Source organism: Pelodiscus sinensis, chromosome 4 (assembly GCF_052426305.1).
Source record: "Pelodiscus sinensis isolate ZL-2025 chromosome 4, ASM5242630v1, whole genome shotgun sequence".
In the NCBI taxonomy this organism is placed as follows: Eukaryota; Metazoa; Chordata; order Testudines; family Trionychidae; genus Pelodiscus; species Pelodiscus sinensis.
Window position 1 is genome coordinate 132,185,145 of NC_143055.1, and position 20,312 is coordinate 132,205,456.

General features: G+C 50.7%; 1 protein-coding gene across 3 annotated transcripts in view; it reads left to right on the forward strand.

The window, feature by feature from the left end:
• LOC102460451 (UDP-glucuronosyltransferase 2A2) overlaps window positions 1-16,986 on the forward strand; it is a 28,485-nt gene extending 11,499 nt beyond the window's left edge. For 2 of the 3 annotated variants that reach the window (XM_075929278.2, XM_006127953.5), the window contains exons 2-6: window positions 4,491-4,639; window positions 8,932-9,063; window positions 9,754-9,841; window positions 13,137-13,356; window positions 15,938-16,986. In XM_075929278.2, the coding sequence (XP_075785393.1) occupies window positions 4,517-4,639; window positions 8,932-9,063; window positions 9,754-9,841; window positions 13,137-13,356; window positions 15,938-16,217 (843 nt within the window). In that variant the 5' untranslated portion in view covers window positions 4,491-4,516 and the 3' untranslated portion in view covers window positions 16,218-16,986. Of the gene's footprint in view, window positions 1-1,104; window positions 1,757-4,490; window positions 4,640-8,931; window positions 9,064-9,753; window positions 9,842-13,136; window positions 13,357-15,937 lie in introns of all 3 variants that reach the window. The other variant, XM_089778174.1, reaches the window with a different exon arrangement.
• Window positions 16,987-20,312: the final 3,326 nt, after the last annotated feature.

Below are 20,312 nucleotides of genomic sequence, written 5' to 3' on the forward strand. Positions count from 1 at the left end.
TCTAATGATTTGCCACTGGAAAGCAAATATTACTGTGCCACTTGTTAGAGCTGAAATCGTTGGCATTAGGGGACCCGAAAGGCTCACCGGATCCCTGGTCTACATGTGTGAGGGAAGGAGTGGCGCTGTGGTCGCAGAAGAGGTGAGGCTGGCCCGAGCCTGTGGTGTGGCGCTCTGGAGGGCGCCGGGTGGTGCTCCAGCAGTGATTCTAAAGGGCTCTGGCTGCCGGTGGTGATTTGGGACCTTTAGAATCGCTGGAACCCGGGGTAATCATCTCCCCACCTTCGCCCGCTGGCGGGCCTGGCTGGCATCATGAGAGAGGTAGTTAAAACCGAGTCTTTTTGGGGGGCAGGGGTGGGTCTGTGAACAAACCATAGACACCACATTGGCCCTCAGACAAGATCCCGGAGAAACCGGGTGTTTGCCAGCTCCCTGCTCGGAGAACAGATGTCTCAGCAGAACGAGGGTTCAACTTTTCTGCTCCCAAAGGCTAATGGCATCGCTTCATGTTCTCTTCAGCCCCTCAGGAAGAGAGGCTGGGCCCCTAGCTGGCTTCCCTCTCCACCACACAACCAGGTGCTCATGTTCAAGGCAGTTGGGGGCGTGATGGGTGCTCTGCGGTCTCAGGCTGAGCACTGACGCCCAAACCCTGGCCCACATTGTGGCCTGGTGTGCTGTGAAGAGGTCAGGCTGAGCGGTAAGTGTGATGCCATTTCCTGTGGGAAGATAATAGTGATCTGTGCTCTATCACGCTCCTCTCCTCAGGCCTTGGCCGCCTCCTTTGCTGCCCCTTGCCTTACAGAAGTTCTCCTGCAGGGAGAACAGGGTCAGATTCCCCTTCCGGAGCCCTTGGCAGTCCATAACAGAGTTTAGTACCTGCTGAGCCGGTCCCCATGTATGGCAGTTTTGCACTGGAATCACCTTCTATCAAGATTGGAGCAGTCCGCCTTGAGGGCTGAGCTCGGAAGCGTTCCCACGCTGGACTTTGGCACCGAGCTCCGCTCCGGTGAGAGCTGCGGACGTGGCGCCATGGTGTGGAAGAAGTGGTTTTTTCTGGGGCTGTGGATTCACGGGTCCTGTTGGGGCTCGGGATCCTGCGGGAAGGTGCTGGTCTGGCCAACCGATGGCAGTCACTGGCTCAGCATCAAACTGGTGCTGGAGGAACTCGTCCTGCGGGGCCACGATGTGACTGTGCTGGTGCCGTCGGCAAACTTCCTCATGGATTACAATGACCCCTTCTCCCCATTTGACTTTGAGGTCCTGCCGGTGCCCTTTACCAAGGAGACCCTGGAGGCCGTGTTCGAGGACTTCCTGAAGCTCTGCCTTTATGAGCTTCCCCATCTGTCCTACTGGGAGGGCCTGGTGAAAACGAAAGAATTCATGGAAGCATTTACCAAGATATCCAGGCAGATCTGTGACAGTGTCGTGCTGGACTCCTGGCTGGTAGCCAAGCTACGGGACGTGGGGTTTGATGTTCTAATCTCAGACCCTCTTTCTCTGGGTGGTGAGCTAGTAGCAGAGTTGCTTGGAATCCCCTTTGTCTACACTTTCCGATTCTCTGAAGGGAACACGGTGGAGCGGCTGTGTGGGGGGCTTCCTGCCCCTCCTTCCTACGTGCCTACCAGCACGGGGGGACTGACGGACAGGATGTCCTTCACTGAGAGGATGACAAACTTGCTGCTATATATTTTCCACGACGTGTTTTTCTTGTATTTCTGGGCGGATGAGTGGAATCAGTATTACAGCAACGTCTTAGGTGAGACAAGTCTTTTGCACACACAGACTCACACAGCTACCCTTCTGAGACTTAGGCGACACCCTGACTGCACAGACATTACTTTACAAATTGGGAAGCTACACTAGGAACTGCATTTCGATGCCTATATGACCTGATTTTTTTTCAAGAGCACTGAGCACTTTCACTGTTAACACCAGATATAAATATTGAACGAAATCTTAGAGATCATTTCCTTTTCGCTGTTTGATCAGTTTTTACCTTTCTCCAAGCTGGGGCAATTAGTTTTATAAACCTTTCTAATACCATTCACTTCCTGGTTTTCTCAGGTGGGCATAGCTGAGGATCCCTTAAAGACAAGTTGTTTATATTTTAAATGAATTTTAATGTCATAGAAACATTTCTACAGCTCCCAAGTTGTTGGTTTTTTTTAAACATGTGTTCATAAAGCCTGAATAGTCAGCCAAACCTGCCGTCAGTGTGGGCAAAGTCCTGCTCCCTTTTAAATCAATAGGAGCTAACCTTTATCACTGATCTCCAATTAACTGCCTCTGCGGGCTTTGATCTGTTTCTCTGGGAAGTGTCTAAGTGAGGCACAGGCTCAAAGTTAAGTCCTCAGTTGAGTAAAATATTCCCGCTCAAGAAGGGGGCTTGTGTGTGTACTTGAAATCAGCGGGATTTAAAATCATGCATAAGTGCTTTCCTGAACTGGGCCAGATTGTGTTGATATATTAATTATCCTGTATATCATAAGACTATTTGTTATGTGGCACTGTGAGATGTGTGATCTGAAACTCTCCTTCCCTTGCTCGAAAGCGCCTGAGTTTTGTGATCGGCACGAGCGGTAGGAACACGATGGCCCTGTGGCCAGTGCAGTCAAACGGTAGCATTTTCAAGCACATTGAAGTCCCGCTTTTTGAAAGTGACTAAGGACCAGCTGGGCAAAGGTAATTCAGCTGGACTTACAAACTCTGTGAATGCATCTCTACGTTTCAGTGGGAGTTAAGCACCCGACCTGCTTAAGCACGTCTGTAAACCCCACACTGCCACCTAGCGGCATCGTTAGGCACTGAAATACCTCGGAAAATCTGTCCCAAAGAATGTATCTGCGCCCTGCAGCTAACCCCTCGTAGCTGTTCCATGCCTCTGAGCTGGGCTCGCTGGGGCTGTTTAATTGTGGCATAAGGGTTCAGGCCTGGGCTGGAGCGGGAGCGCGAGAATCCTGCGAGATGGGTGCCTTGGAAATTGCTGCGCATTCAGGCAATGGCCTTGCGTGTGCAGGCTTGGGGCCTATATTAGCAGGCCTGCATGGGCAGCACAGCCTGCCTTCCCTTGCAACATCTGTAACAAGCGATAAGCGATCCTAGCAAATTAAGGATCGGGCCAAAAGCAGCCGATACCTTAACCCCTAGGCCAGAGGCTCTTCCAAGTCCCTGGTCCTCGCTGGGCCTTCCTTAACCCATCTGGAAAAGATAAGGCTGCTAACCACGTTGTACGTGTCCCTAGTGCTTTATCTGGACTTGAGAGATGTGGCTAAGCACCGCGAGCCAACAGAAGGCTTAGCCCAGGGAAGCGCGGCTTTGTGTGCGATAGCCTGATGATTGAAAGGTCTTGATGCTGTTGTCAGCTGTGGATGGTTTTCCAAACTGTGCCTGGGCAGCAATGAGAGCGAAAGCCTCCCTGATTATCAGCTGCCCGGCAGGGAAGCAGTTTGCTGGTTTGGCCGTCAAATGTATCGTCTCCGTTAGCAGAACAGTCGGTCACCTGGGACAGGGCTTGGTGCTTGAGGAGCTTTCCCAGCCTGCTGTTCTCCGGTTCGATGTGGTGAGACCAGTCGCTCAGGGCTGGGATGCCGGTGGGCTGTCTCTGGGGAGGGTGTTACGAGCTTCACGTAGAGAGGCACTTAGCTCGGTGGAGCCTCGTTTTTAAATGAAGACACTTCCGCAGCGAGGGCCACGCACGGCAGAACCGCGTGGCCTAGACCGGGTGTGCGTGGCTTTCCCAGACCTGGAGGAGAGCACTGGGTAGCTCAAAAGCTTGTCTCTCTCCTCGAGCGAAGTTGGCCCGATAAAAGGTCTGACCTCCCCCACCTGGTCTAATATCCTGGGACCAACACGGGTAACACACCACTGCATACTCATTCACCCGTGTCGTGGTTGAAGTTTACTATGTCATGGTGTCACAGGGGTGAGAAAGTCCTGTTAGCACGTCAGGCCCCGAACGGGACAGGAAATGGGGCTGTATCGTCGGCAGGTTTCATCCTTAGCTGGGATCGGTGTGGCCGAGACTCTAAACGACTTTTTACTTCTTTTAGAGATTAGCAGCTTGTGTGCCCTGTGCTAATCCCCTGGGCAAACACTTAATCTCTGAGCTGAAGAGTTTGCTGTCTCAGGCCAGGTGTTAACCATTGTTGTAGTGATTCGGCTAACTGGGTCGCTTTAGACCAGTTTGTTTGTTTTGTGTGGATGTTGCTATTGATTCATGCTGCCTTGCTCCAGGAACCAGTTACCTGATGGATAAACAGGTTATAAAAAACCCAGAGACTTTTTTTCACAGAAGGGTGGAGAGGAAAGAGAGTTGAGGTCACCCGCCCAAGATCATGCACCAGGTCGGCGACAGAGCTGGGCTAAAAGCCAGGCCTTCTAAGTCCCAGCTCCGTTCACTAGGCCGCACTGCCACTCTGTAGCATCCAGGAGCGGCAGGTCTCAGAGCTGGCTCCTGCGACTCATTTTAACTCTCTCGCTTCTGCTTTCAGGAAAGCCCACGACGCTGTGTGAAACGATGGGGAAAGCAGAGATGTGGCTGATCCGGACGTACTGGGACTTTGAATTCCCGCGCCCGTTCCTGCCGAACTTTGAGTTTGTCGGGGGACTTCACTGCCAGCCTGCAAAGCCTTTACCTGAGGTACCTTCCTACTCTCCCTCGGCTGGCCACGCCCAGCCCCTCAGTCGCGGCGTGTTTCTCTGTTCTCCACAAGCAGATTGTGCCGTGTGCGGGACGCTTGCCAAGAACCATGTCAGCCGGGAGCAAGAGAAATCGGTTACGCACTGCTGCAGTGCTGGGCGGTGCTGATTTACACCAGCTCAGGATCAGGCCTGAAGTCAATTGTTTCCCCGCCTACTGTGAGGGAGCAAGGGTCTGTGTCCCATGCTCCACCCCGGATCCCCTCCTGCCTGCTGGTCTGTTTGTGCCGGGGGCGGAGGCAGGCAGGCAGGAGTGGGGGGCTGCGTCATGCCACCCGTTCTCCTGGCCCTGGAGATGAGGGTGCTCCGGCTGCCTTCCCACCTAGTACAGGGTGTGTGTCTGGCTGCGAGTGTGCACTGGTCTCCGGCGAGAGAAGGGAGGACAGAAGGGGCAGGACCTGGGGCAGGACCTCGGGCAGAGGGGCCAGTAGCTAGCCACCTCACGGGATGCGTTCACCCGCCACCCATACCTGTTAGTGAGACCGACAAACGTTCAAGCCGCACGAGGCTCCTCTTCAGGTCTGGGACATGGTGTCACAGCCAAAGGCGACAGTTGGTTTCTCATAAGTAACTAGCCCGTTTCAAGTGTCCATTTGAGGTGAGGTGGCCTGTGGACATCTCTCCGGAGATCGGGAGGGAAAGGAGGTGAGGGAGCAGTTGTGGGCTGAGAGCGCGCCTGGTAAGCGGTTGCATATGGTTGTAATGAGCCATGAATCCACTGTCACTGCTCGTGATTTTTAGTGTCTAAAGAGCAATGAATTTAAGGTCCCAGGCTCGACTTTTGAGCGTGCTGGGGGGGGGGGGGGTTCCTTTGAGGACTGAGGGGTCAGGTGTGGAGAGGTCGTTCTGTGAAAACTGTTCGCCTTCGAGTGACCAAGTGTGGTTTTGGCTCTTCTCAGTTTCTTGTGTGAGAGCGTAGTGACTTACCAGGAGAGGCTGAGGGATTTCGGCTTATTCAGTCTACGGAAGAGAAGAGTGAGGGGAGATTTGACAGCAGCCTCTCTCTGTGACTTTGAGGCTTTTGTGCAGATCTGACACAGTTTCCTTAGCTGGCTTTCTTCTGTCCGCTGGCCCCGAGGAGCTAGTGAACTGGCCGTTGTTGTTCTGAGTCTCAGTCGCTGAATACCGGACACCTGGCAAACCTAGCCATTTGCAAGCTGTCCCTGAGGGGGAGACAGCTTTGCAGGAGGTTTGTGAAAAGCCAGAGAGCTCAGCCGTCTAGTCCACAGGACAGTTCGGGGTGGCTGAGGGCCCCACGGTGGCCACCCCAAGCATCCTATGGAGAGGACCCGTGGGGTTACCTGGGGGTGGGGACCCTCTGCACTCACGGCGGCAGCGGGAACCGGAGCGACCCGACAGCCTGCTCTGCCCTTCCCTTTCCCATCCCATTGGGGGCAGGAAGCAGAACATCCCAGCCCCAGGGCGACCCGCTTCCTGCTGCCATGGAGAAGCAGGCGCGGTGGGCTGGAAGGGTGGCAGGGTGGGGGGGGAGGTGACCCCTGCTGCCGCCACACGAAGCCCCCCTTGATGTCCCGGGCCATGTTGCTCAGGGATGGGGGGCGGCGCAGGGGCGGGGTTTGGGAAGGGGTGACGGCTGCCCCATGCCTGGGCCTCTGAGGGGGTTGCCCCAGGCCCTGTGCCTCCCTCAGGACGGCCCTTCCAAAGAGACTTGTGAGTTTCGTGGCAGGCCCGCTCTTGGAGCAGGTGCCTGCTCGGCCTGAACCTGGGTCTCCCAGACCCGCCCTCTCTCCACCAGGCTGGGGTTGGCATGGTGCCTGCTCCCCACTCACCCCAGCTCCCCGGGAAGCTCAGGCAGCCCTCCTCTGGAACCTGCTCGGCCTGGGCTCGAAAGGGAGCAGGGGGCTGGGGTTCATTCCCCGCACGGATGGGTCCCCCTAGCAGCAGCCACGCGGCATGTGAGGCCCCTGCCGACATCCCCTGGGTGCCCCGAGCCGGGCAGAAGGGGCGGGACGGCTTAGGCAAGTGTAGCAGCCTCGCCTGCCGGGGCGCATCTGACCCCCATGGCTCTCGACTCCTCCACGGCCGCGGGGCTGGTTTAGCGGCAGAGCGTCGGGCTGCCGGGGCCTTGCTCCCACATGGGAAGAGACTCCAGCAGCAGGGGAAGGCGCTGGTGGGGGAGGCATCCGAGAGAGGCGCCAGCTACTCCCTGCTGCAGACTCCCCCACTGCAGGGAAAGACTCTGCCAAGTCCCCGCCTCAAGGCAAGACTTCTCCAGCGGAGCAAGGCCCTGGCAGGGACGAGGCCGCACAGACCGGGCCTTTCCTTGCTGCCTCCCCTCTGCCAAAGCCCTTTCCTTGACCCCTGGAGCCACGGCGGGCAGTGGGGGATAGAGGCAAGGACAGACATTGCCTTCCCAAGCCTGCAAACCCTCTGGCTGGCCAGGAAGGCTAGGGCTACGGCGCAGCTGCCCGTCTGACGGCTGCACCGCCTGCTGGGAAGGCGGAGGCTAGAGGGTGTGGGGGGCAGTCGGATGGTGCAGTCTTGGCTCCACAGGGCGCCAGGCTGCGGAAAGGGAAGGGCCCAGGGCAGAAGGGCTGGGGCTGGGGCTGGGGATGCCCTGGCGTGCTTTTGCCCGAGCTGTGTAGCTGCACATACAGGTTGAACCTCCCAAAGCCGGGGTGCTCTGGTCCGGCAGCGTCCTTGGGTCCTTCTGGATGGACCGTGGATGTTGCCGGAGCAGGGCCCCGCCTCCCAGCCCCCAGAGGCGAGGTGCCCGAGCCAGCTGGGAGTCCTGGCTGGGCCGTCAGGAACTGGTCCTGCCGCAGGTGGGTAGTCCAGCCCTGGGGAGCCCCAGCAGCCACCGGGAGGGAATCCCCAATCTTGCCCGAGAACCCCAGTGGCAGTGGGGCCAGCACCAACTGGGAGGAGACACCAGCCCCAGCCGGGAACCTGGTGGGAGCAGGGCTGGGGGAATCTGTGGCTGGGAACCCTGGTGGGAGCAGCCAGTGGCAGCTGGAGGGAATCCCTGGCATCTGGACAGTCCCAGCCCAAGGAGACTGACCATGGGAGCCCCGGCTTGGAGACCCCCACAGCCCAGAGGTGCCTTGACTTCCCCTGGTGCAGGAAACTCCCCGGCTGAGGATCTCTCAGGTCCCGAGGGTGCCAGATCAGGGAGGTCCACCCTGTACACTCCACACCAACGGAAGTGGAGTGTAGAGTGGACATAGCCAATGGGAATGAGCAGATTTAACGGCTCTGTTTAGCATGTGTCTGTGCCTCACAGCTTTGTTAAACCACAGTCATTGGCTAGAAAAGCTGGACGTTGGCTTGTTGTACCTGAGTCCGCTACAGGAAGGAACCCTCTGCTATAAGACCTCTTCTGCCTCGGGGGGTGCTCTGGGACCAGGATCCCATAAAATGGGAGTCTTTTTGTTGAGAAGCTTTGCATTTTCCTAAGCACGTGTCTCTTGTCATGGGTATTTCTATTGTGCCCCTTTTGAGATGCAGGGCAGCAGAACCTGGCTTAGAAAATCCAAGTGGGAGCGTGGCATTTGAAGGGATTTTTTAGTCCAGCCTGCCGGCTCCAGGGTTGAAACCTGCAAACGAGCCAACTCGCGGCAAAGGGCTATGCCTCTTTCTTGGGGCTGTCTGTGTCTTTGGTTGTTGTGTGTTAGATTCCTGACTGGAGGCTGAGGGGAAATACAGTAATTACTCGTTTAACACGTGCCCGCTTAACACGTTTTTGCAATAGCACGATTTTTTTTCAGGAACGTTTTTCGAATAACACGACCGTCCCCGAAATAACACAAAAATAATCAAGTGGCGGGCTACTTTGTGCGGTGGTATAAGTTAGTGAAAACAGTGGTAATACGCATGCGTGGATGAATACACGTGGTCCCAGCGCTCCTCCGCTCACTCACGTGTTTATCTTTGTGTTTTAACAAACCGTGGCGACTTGTGTTGCTAGATATCTAATATTGACATTGGCAACCCAGCACCAACAAAAAATTGACTTTGCTACCACCACCATCTGAAACGCAACTCCCACCTTTTCCATTATTTTCAATGGGACGATGGACCCTGCATAGCACGTTTTTGCGTCTCAAATGAACATTTTCAGAATCTCATCGATAGTGTTAAATGAGGAATTACTGTAAAACAATGTTACGCGTGGGCCGTCTAGGAGGGTCTTGGGTTTGTCAGACACGTGCTGTGAACACAACACAATGGCGGCTGCTTCCCCACATGAAAAAGGCTCTTGTCTCTCTTCAGGAAATGGAAGCGTTTGTCCAGAGTTCGGGGGAGCATGGCATCGTAGTATTCTCACTGGGCTCGTTGATTTACAACTTAACCGAGGAGAGAAGTAACATGATCGCCTTGGCGCTCAGCCAGATTCCACAAAAGGTTAGTTTCTGTCAGGGCCCGGCCTTGCTGCCGCCAGGGGCAACGGCGTTGCTGCAAAATCCCACTTCCCTCAGGCCACCGCTTCCAGACTTCGTTGCCTCAGGTGCTTCCCCCCCGTGCTCTGATTTCTCCCTCCTGCGGCTCCAGCCGAAGCCAGCGGGTTTGGGGCTTGTGGAAATGCAGGTCTGAGCCCTGGGTGGTCACAGAAAGTGAATGTAGAATATTTGTCTTATATTGGACTCACTTGAGCAAAACATATGAGGTGAGTTTCGCATGCCACGATGAGGCAGTGTGGGCTAGTGGACAGTGCACAGAAATACGTTCTATTCCTGGCTTGGCCACCAGCCTCCTGGGTGACTTTGGGCGAGCCACTTCCCCACCCCATGCCTCAGTTTCCCATCTTTCAGCTGGGGGTAATGATACTGGTCTCCAAGCACGTTGCGAGCCATTGTTGACAAGCCCCGTGGAAGAGTTTGGATAAATAATACCTTGGTACACAGGTGTGTGTAAATAAGCGAAGCAGCTCAAACCAAACCTTGCTAACCAAGGGCCTGACCCGAAAGCCCATTGAAATCAATGGAAAGACTCCGGTAGATGTCAATGGGCTTTGGATCTGGCCCCAGCTTGCCTTGCAATGCGGCAATGCAGCTTGAACAACGGCGCGTGAATCTTCAAACTTTTTCGTTCAAGGTTCTTTGGAGGTACAAAGGGAAGACGCCGGAAACGTTAGGACCCAACACTAAGATTTATGACTGGATCCCCCAGAACGACCTGCTTGGTAAGACTCTGCGGATGTGTTCCTAGCTGAGCTTTTCTCAGCCCTGAAAGCGTGATCCCTCCTTATTTTATTCTATTAATGACAAAAAGAGACGGGATTGGTCATTGAACACACAGGCTAGTCCTGCAGCCAGTAGCAGTACCGTCAAGACTGTGTTGGGAGGCTAAGCTGTTCAGTGTGTTCGTTATCTAGTAGGGAGAGGCACTCAGCCTTAATTCCGCTCGCTGACGGTAGCCCAACAAGGATCGGATTCATTTAGTTTGATGTTTAGTTTAGAAAAGGGAAGACTGAGAGGGGACATGATAGCGGTTTTCAAGTCTCTAAAAGGGTGTTATAAGGAGGAGGGAGAAAAATTGTTCTCCTTGGCCTCTGAGGATCAGGACAAGCAGCAATGGGCTTAAACTGCAGCAAGGGAGGTTTAGGCTGGACATTAGGAAAAACTTTCGAACTGTCAAGGTGGCTAAAAACTGGAATAAATTGCCCAGGGAGATGGCGGAATCTCCATCCCTAGAGGTGTTTAAGTCCCGGCTTGACAAAAGCCCTGGCTGGGTTGATTTAGTTGGGATTGGTCCTGCCTTGGGCAGGGGGCTGGACTCGATGACTCCTGGGGTCTCTCCCAGCCCTGGGATTCTGTGATTCTATGGTTCTTAGTAGTTCAGTTTTGGCAGTGAAGGTTTGTTCTTTTAGTGCTCTATCAGGTACATTGCTGGCCCCCGTGGGATCAGTTACACAAGCACAATGGGGAGTTGTGGAGAGAGCAGAACTGTGGCAACAGCCTGCGACTCAGTCTACACAAGTGGCACGTCTTCCCCGGGGTCAGGGGGCTCTAAACTGCACAGCTCTTGTGCTTTTTCGACGCACACCAGCTTCAGCTGGGGGCTACGACACATCAGGAAAGAGATCTTGGCGTTATCGTGGACAGTTCTCTGCAAACTTCCATGCAGTGTGCAGCAGTGGTCAAAAAGGCGAATAGGGTGCTAGGAATTATTAAGAAAGGGATAGAAAATAAGACCCAGAATATCTTTCTGCCCCTGTATAAAACTATGGTACGCCCACATCTTGAATACTGTGTACAGATGTGGTCTCCTCACCTCAAAAAAGATATTTTGGCCTTGGAAATGGTTCAGAAAAGGGCAACTAAAATGATTAGGGGTTTGGAACGGGTCCCATATGAGGAGAGGTTAAAGCGACTGGGACTTTTCAGTTTAGAAAAGAGGAGACTGAGGGGGGATATGATAGAGGTCTATAAAATCATGAGTGGTGTGTAGAGGGCCGATAACGAAAAGTTATTTATTAGTTCCCTAAATAGAAGAACTAGAGGACACCAAATGAAATTAATGGGTAGCAGGTTTAAAACTAATAAAAGAAAGTTCTTCTTCACACAGCGTGTAGTCAACCTGTGGAACTCCTTGCCAGAGGAGGCTGTGAAGGCTAGGACTATAACAGAGTTTAAAGAGAAGCTAGATAATTTCATGGAGGTTAGGTCCATAAAAGGCTATTAGCCAGGGGATAAAATGGTGTCCCTGGCCTCTGTTTGTCAGAGGCTGGAGAGGGATGGCAGGAAACAAATCGTTTGATCATTGTCTTTGGTCCACCCTCTCTGGGGCACCTGGTGCTGGCCACTGTCGGTAGATAGGATACTGGGCTAGATGGACCTTTGGTCTGACCCAGTACGGCCGTTCTTATGTTCTTATGGTTATAACGATCAGCTCTATCGTTGCTCGCATCAATCCAGTGGCCAGCTAGACTGAATGTGAGCAGGAAGCTGGGCTTTGTCGGTCACGATCAGATTACTACATTGTTTCAGGATGGACCCAAATTCTCTCGGCCCTCGCCAGTCTCTGGTAGTGGTCCGTCTCCATGCAAGTCTCTGCATCTTGCTGTCATGTTTGACTCGTGAACCGCCAACCGGTGGCTTTTTCACAAAGCTGTTTTCGCAGTCAACCTCCATCTCCGTACCATGTAGCTTGTTCTCGGTTTAGGCGCGTGCCTTTTGCACGTTAGGGTTGTCAACTTGCACTCTGCGTCTGGGCATCACTCCCTCTTTTGTAGCTTGTGTGCATTTCTTCTCTTACCTACACACATTCCGCACAGACCTGTTTCATGCAATGATTTCTAAAGCCACCTTGTAACAGGACAGAATAATTCCATCCAGGCAAAACAATCTCCAGTGTTACTACTTCTGCGCGGAACACCGACGTATACACTGACAATAAAGCACTTTCATCAAGTACACTTGTCACAGAGGACAAAGCATCCCCAAATCAGTGTTGCCATACGCAGGTTTGGAAAGAAGTGAGCCAAAAGTGGGGGCAACAGTAAAGCTCCGTCTCAATTGTATGGCTCAAAAGAGCATTTCTGTAAAACTAAAGAGCCAAAATCATGGTTTTGTCCTAGTGTACGTCTCCTTTCGAATCCATATGTGTGCGCGTGTGGCTCCCGTGATAAAAATTAGAGGAAACACAAAGGACAGTAGAAGTTTATATCACTGGAGTTATATTGGGATAAACTGGAGTAATGGGAATTAATCAGGCCTGGCAACTGGGGTGTAGCATTTAAATATAAGAATCTAGAAGGCAGCCACTGCCTTTCCCTTTCTATTTGTCTTTTATTAATTCTTATTTTTATAAAAAAAAAAAAAAGTGGCGAACAGGGAAGTAAAAAGAGCAAAGAAGTGAAAGAGGGGAAGAGATGAAGGGAAGAGGAGAAGGATGAGGAAGGAGAGTGACATCTTAGTTTCCATCCACTAGGGCTAGTCAAAGGTTTCCAAAAGTTTACTGCTTTAGTTTAGAGAATATTTGGTCCAAGGTCCCTCTTCCTAAACCACACTGGCACTTTAGTGTCGCTGTCTGCAAAGTCTCTGAGCTGCCTGGCTATGAAGCACAGTGCTAGAGATCCAAGCTGGCAGGGAGTCGGAGAAGTTCCCAGCTGCTTGGGTAGATCCAAAAGCACACTTCTGGGAAGTAGTTTGCAAGGGAGGGTCTGTAGGTTCATCGTAACCCTCCGGCCTACTTCTAGCCAAATGGCTCATGACCCAGAGCAACCCCAGAATGTATGAGCCACCATGGATCTAGGAGACCTACCTCTCCAGTTGCAGCATAACCATGCCGGGACTGAGTCTGTTATGTTTTGCTAGGGTTCAAGCATAAAGCCATCCCTCACAGAGTAATGAGGACTAGCCCCTTGTCAAACAAACCGTTACTTACCTACTTAGCACAAAACTGTTGCCTTCTTCTCTAGAACCAGAGCATTTACAGACCCGCTGCTCCTAAACGCTGTTCTCCTCCTATTCCAGGCCATCCCAAGACCAAAGCCTTTATCACTCATGGTGGAACCAATGGGATCTATGAAGCTATCTACCACGGGATTCCCATGGTTGGGATTCCCATGTTTGCCGACCAGCCGGATAACATTGTTCACATGAAGGCGAAAGGGATGGCAGTTGAGCTGGATTTTAACACGATGCAAGCCCAAGATTTAATTGATGCACTGAACAGCGTCATTAACAACTCCAGGTGAGTTCAATCGCTGCCCGACAGGACAAGGTTGTGGTAGCTGTTTAGGTCCCAGGTTATTAAGGAGACAAGGTGCGGGAGGCAGTATCTTTTACTACCTTGTCTCTCTAATGGGCCAGGGCCAGTTTATTGCAACCCAGAGGAGACACTGAGGGGAGACTCCCACCTGGTTTCCTCTTTGGGAACGCAGTCACCCAAAATGCTGAATAGATTAAGCCTAAAACAAGTGGTAACCCCCCAAAAGTTCTTGCATGAAGCTTGTCTCTGAGCATGCAGCAGCTCTGAGAAGGGGTGGATCGGAAATGAATTTTCTTTGCACTGTATTTTGCGATCTGTCTGGGAGAGACCTCTTTGACAAGGCCCTGGAGAATGTTTAGTTTTTTGCTTCCTTCGTGGAGCGAGTTTGAATGAAGTTACCCAGCTAATTTCTAACTTTCACATGCTACGGATGAACTTCCTCCTTGGCTAGTTCATGACACTGAGTCGTGGCTTCCCAACTTGCTACAACCAAAAGCCTTACCTCTGGGGGAGTTCTACCTGGCTCAAGCTCTGAACCATCAGATCAGGAAGGAAAACCTTGCGAATTATCTTCCCAGAAGTATCTTTCGCAAGACAAGATGACAATAAAACAAGCTGGATGCTAGAACCCTCTTGCAGCAAACCTGCCAAAGAACTATCATCATGTAATAGCAAAGTGGGGCTCGTTCATCTTTTCAGATCACTTCAAATCGTAACTTGGCCGTGCCTACACTACACAGCTTAGCAGCAGACACTCATTGCAGTTATTAAATCATGCGATTTCAAGTGGAGTGCCCGCCCCAAGGATCAGATCTAGGGCCGGTTTTGTTCAACGTCTTTATTGATGACCTGGATGAGGGGATGGATTGCACCCTCAGCAAGTTTGCAGATGACACTAAGCTGGGGGGAGAGGTAGATACGCTGGAGGGCAGGGATCGGGTCCAGAGTGACCTAGACAAATTGGAGGATTGGGCCAAAAGAAATCTGATGAGGTTTAACAAGGACAGGTGCAGAGTCCTGCTCTTGGGACGGAAGAATCCCAAGCATTGGTACAGGCTGGGGACCGACTGGCTAAGTAGCAGTTGGGCAGAAAAGGACCTGGGGGTTACAGTGGATGAGAAGCTGCATATGAGTCAACAGTGTGTCCTTGTAGCCAAGAAGGCTAATGGCATAATGGGCTACATTAGTAGGACGTTGCCAGCAGATCCAGAGATGTGATTATTCCCCTTTATTTGGCACTGGTGAGGCCACATCTGGAGTATTGTGTCCAGTTCTGGGCCCCCCACTACAGAAGGGATGTGGACTCATTGGAGAGGGTCCAGTGGAGAGCAACAAAAATGATTAGCACTTGACCTAGTGAGGAGAGGCTAGAGATTTGGGCTTAGTCTACAGAAGAGAAGGGGGAGGGGCTTGATAGCAGCCTTCAACTTCCTGAAGGGGGGTTCCAAAGAGGATGGAGAGAGGCTGTTCTCAGTGGTGGCGGATGGCAGAACAAGGAGCAATGGTCTCAAGTTGCAGTGAGGGAGGTCTTAGGAAAAACTCTTTCCCTAGGAGGGTGGGGAAGCGCTGGGATGGGTTCCCTAGGGAGGGGGTGGAATCTCCGTCCCTAGAGGTGTTTAAGTCCCGGCTTGACGACAGCCCTGGCCGGGTTGATTGAGTTGGGGCTGGTCCTGCTGTGGGCAGGGGGCTGGACTCAGTAACCTCACGAGGTCCCTTCCAGCCCTAGGATTCTAGTACCCGTGTGGCTGCGCATCAGCAATGCTTGTCGATTGCATTGCCAGCATGGGGCAGTGTGGGATGGCTCCTGAAAGCCGTTAAGTCACCGTAAGCAATGCAGTGTCTACACTTACACTGCATCAGCCTTCTGCCATCGCTGTGACGCTACACCGCCCGGGGAGGCGGAGTTACTACAGTCGTCAGAGAGAGGCACGTACGGTGCAAGACTACACTTCCACAGCGAGGTCGGTGCAAGGCAGCTCACATCGACCTGACCCTGTGGGGTGGAGCAGGGAGCTTGGTCAGCAATCCCTTGACTTGCAAGCTGCCCTAGACAGTAGGGCTATGCCTACACTGCAGGCTTCTTGCGCAAGAACTGTTTTACACAAGAGTTCTTGTGCAAAAGGTCTTCCACAAGAGCGCGACCACACTATCATGTGCTTTTGTGGAAGAGATGTGCTTTTGCGCAAGAGCGTCTATGGCAGTGTGGATGCTCTCTTGCGCAAGAAAGCCCTGATGGCCATTTTAGCCACAGGGGTTTCTTGCACAAGAAAATCATATTGCCTGTCTACACTGCCTTTTGGTGGAAGAGCTCTTGTGCAAGAGGGCTTATTCCTCGTGGGAAGAGGAATAACTCTTCCGGAAGAAGCCGTTTTCTGACGCTGTACTGTAAATATACTTGCGCAAGAACGCACGGGTAGTGTAGACACCCGGCACATTTTTGTGCAAGAAAAACTGTTCTTGTGCACAAAGCCTGCAGTGTAGACATAGCCTGGCTGTGTTGGGGAAAGTGCCATTTCAGAATAACCACCGTGTCGTTTTTGTTCCCCTCCCCTCATTCCTTCAGCTACAAAGAAAATGCGATGAGGTTATCCCAGATTCACCACGACCAGCCCATGAAACCTCTGGACCGAGCTGTCTTCTGGATCGAGTTTGTCATGCGCCACAAAGGGGCAAAGCACTTGAGACCAGCAGCTCATGAGCTCACCTGGTACCAGTACCACTGCCTGGACGTCCTGATGTTCTTGCTTGCCTGTGCAGCAGCTGCTGTTTTCATTTCTGTCAAGTGCTGCATGTTTTGCTGTAAGAAATGTGGCTGGGTTGTAAAGAAAAAGAAAACCGAATAGATTTGCTATTCCCATTGGCCACATTTGTCTCTGCTGAGGCCGTGGTTCATGGCCGTGCTTTGGCTTGTTTATGGGCTCACTGATCCAGACAGGTGCTGCAATACCATGTGTACTCAGTCCCATACTTTGGCGAGGTAGGATCAGGAAAGCCACACACTTAACATAATGTGATGTTTACAATAACTTTCTTTGGGCTTGAATAAGAATGAATCATTAGCTGATCCACCAGTTGGACTCCTTCGGTGATTACACAGGGACTTGTATGCTGTGGCGATGATTTTCAAGAATGTCATGTTCAGGCAGCTTTATTTGAAAAGGACAAAGCCCAGCTGTTCTAGGTCCTTTGTTGTATCTTCCAGCTGCAGGGAGTGAAGTTGATTTGCCCACCCTGCGGATCTGTGAGTGTCTTTAGTAGATCACCCAGAGCCCAAATGTCTTTCTGTTCTGGGTAGACTCTGACCAATGCAGAACTCAGACAAGTTTGCCTAAACCTGCCTGACAAGTGTGTCAGTGACTTTCTACAACCTCTCCCAGAGTTTTGACAAGCTGGAGTCTCATTTTTTCCTTCACAGAGGCATGACAACCGGTCGAATGGAATGGGTTGGGTCTTTCCCTATCCCTCCAGGAAACTCTCTGCATGAGCAAGTCCATGCTCTTTACTTGAATATAAAATATAAATCACTGCTGCTAACCAAAATATTTGCTGCCGAGTATCCAAGGCCTTAGATTGATTTGTTAATAAAAGCACTGCCTGTTATTGAGTGTCAAACTGCCAATTACATTTTTTTCTATACTAAGAAGGTATAAAGCTGGTTGATGCATGTGAGTGTCAAGTCAGGAAATTCAGATGTAGACAACTCCACCCAGGACATAAGAATGGCCATACGCAGTCAGACCAGAGGTCCATCCAGCCCAGTGTCCTGTGTTCCGAAAGCAGCCAACACCAGATGCCCCAGAGGGAGTGACTGCAAAAGGTAATCATCACACGATCTCGCCCGTCACTCACCTCCAGAGAAACAGAGGCTAGGGACACCATTCCTACCCATCCTGGCCAATAGCCACTGATAGACCTAACCGCCATGAATCTATCCAGCTCTTTTTTGAACCCTGTTAAAGTTCTAGCCTTCACTGCATCCTCTGCCAAGGAGTTCCACAGGTTGACTGGGCACTGAGTGAAGAAAAACTTCCTTCTGTTTGTTTTAAACCTGCTGCCTATTAATTTCATTTGGTGATCCCTAGTTCTTATATTGTTGGAATAAGTAAATAACTTTTCCTTATTCACGTTTCCCATACTAGTCGTGATTTTATAGACCTCTATCATATTCCTGCCTTAGTCGCCTCTTTTCTAAGCTGAAAAGTCCACTCTCTCTTCAGATGGGACCCGTTCAACCCCTCAATTTTTGTTGCCCTTTTCTGAACCTTTTCCAGTGCCAATATGTATTTTTTGAGGTAAGTGACCACATGGTAAGTGACCATGCAGTATTCAAGAAGTAGACATACCATGGCTTTATAGAGATGCAATACTGTATTTTCTATCTTGTTCTCTATCCCTCTTTAAATGACTCCTAACATTGTTTGTTTTCATTACTGCTGCACACTGAGTGGATGTTTTCAGAGAACTATCCACAGTGACTCCAAGATCTCTCTCTCAAGTGGTTGTAGCCAAATTAGTTCACATCATATTTTATATATAGTTGATTATTTTCCAATGTGTATTACTTTAAATTTATCAACATTACATTTCATTTGCCATTTTATTGCCCAGTCACTTAGTTTGGTGAGATCTTTTTGAAGCTCTTCAGTTTACTTTGGTCTTAACTATCTTGAGCAGTTTAGTATCATCTGCAAATTTTGCTACCTCACTATTTAGCCCTTTCTCTAGATCATTTATAAATAAGTTGAATAGGACAGACCCTTGAGGGACCCCACTAGTTACCTCTCTCCACTCAGAAAATGTACCATTTATTCCTACCCTTTGTTTCCTGTCTTTAACCAGTTCTCAGTCCATGAAAGGACCTTCCCTCTTATCCCATGACAAATTATAAGAGACTCTAGTGAGGGATCCAGTCTAAGGCTTTCTGGAAATCTAACTATACTATATATCCAGTGAATCCCTCTTGTCCACCTTTAACTCCTTCAGAGAACTCTAAGGCTGTGTCTACATTGGCATGATTTTGCACAAAAGCAACACTGGCTGCGAGTTCTTGTGCAAGGACCCTGATGTTCTGTGTGAAATCAGGGCTTCTTGCGCAAGAACTATGATGCTCCTGCTCAGGAATAAGCCCTGTTGGGCAACTGTTCTTGCGCAAGAAAGCCCGATGGTTAAAATGGCCATCGGAGCTTTCTTGTGCAAGACAGCGTCTACACTGGTATGGATGCTCTTGCACAAAGGCACATGCCACTGTAGATTCTTATGCAAATACTCTACCACAAAGACTCCTGAGTTAAAGTATTTGCACAAGATCATGCCAATGTAGATGTAGCGTAATAGATTAGTAAGACATGATTTCCCTTTACAGAAACCATGCTGACTTTCCCCCAACAAATTACGTTCATCCACTTGTCTGACAATTTTATTCTTTACTGTAGTAAAGAATAAAAACTGCATTGCAATTGTGTAGTTGGACTGCTCTCCATAGAAGTTACCAGGCCCAGTTGCAGCCCTATGTGATCAGGTTATTGAAAAGTTAGCCAAGCAGGAGAAAATGTAGTCAGAAGGAGGACAGAGCAAAGATGGATGGGAACAAGTAGGTGGAAACAGAAGGGCTGCCTTTTTCAGAACTTAACTTGGCTTTTACACTCCAGGGCTTCATTGCTACTGTCATACTGTGGTGTTCTTTGGATGATGGGCATGTCCACACAACACTTAAATTGCCAATTACTGAAGAAGTAGTTCTACAAGACATGGTTCAGGTGACAAATTAAGGTGAAAGCAAATTACAGATAGCATATGAATGGCTCAGCACTGTACAGCAGCTACAAGAGTCTACACTTGCTAAGATCCACAAGCTTCCTGACTCTTAAGCTGGCCTTGTCTATCCTATGGTGATAAGCTGACATAAGTTAGTCACATAACTGAAGTAGAGTAAGGCCATGTCTACGCTAAAAGGAAGATTGCTGCTGCCATGATTGATCTTCTGGAGTTAAGTTTAGCAAGTCTAGTTAAGAGGGTGACCCCACCAGTATTCAATACCGCTCCTTTTGAGTAGTAAGAGAATCTGATGGGAGCCCTTGCTCTACGTAGCTGGAGTTGTGTACCTTTAAGCTGAGCTGCTGGGTCTAGCATAGACTTGGACAAGCATAAGTGGTTGATATAGCTTAGGTTGGCTTTCAAGTGTCTACACTATCCAGACAAAAGACTCTCTCCTATCTACTTCCCTTACTTTTCTCGGGGAGATGGAGTTCCAGAGGTGGCTGGAGAGTGCTCTCCCATCAATGTAGCAGCTCTTTAGAACACTTGCTGAATTGACAATTACAGCAATGCCCAGGGCTTGCCAGCCACGCTGTCCGGCGATCTGCGTTGCAATCTACTTGCCACGGGCGAGTAGATTGTATTATTCGTCGAGCCCTAGCAATGCCAATCTACTGGTAGAATAGACGTGGCCTAGGAATGGTACTTTTCAACACCAAAATTTACTCAGTACTGTGAACAAGGAAATGCCTGTAACTGCAAGCAGAGAAGAGGTTTTTCCCCAATGAACTAGTAGCAGCTCTCTGGTTTTCACTCTTGCAAGTTTAAATTCAAATCCGTCCTGTCCAAGAGCATTTACAATACAGCAGTCACGGAAATGTCCCACGGCATGTTTAGTAGAGATCCAAACCATCCCCATGTCAGAGGAGAGCATCTCCCAATGACACAGCATGGTGCAGACAGCATTATAAATCAACCTAAGTGATGTAACACAGTAGCCTAACATAGCTAGACCTACAGTGTTTCTACAGACCAGGCCTTTGCATTGACCATGCTCGTTAAGGACAGCTGTCTGGGTTGCACGGCACCAAAGGAAACATCTATAATGATGGGGAAATAGGAAACTGTTGAATACGTAGGCCAGTCTTCCTAGAACAATTAGCAAACATGGAACCTGGAAGCCT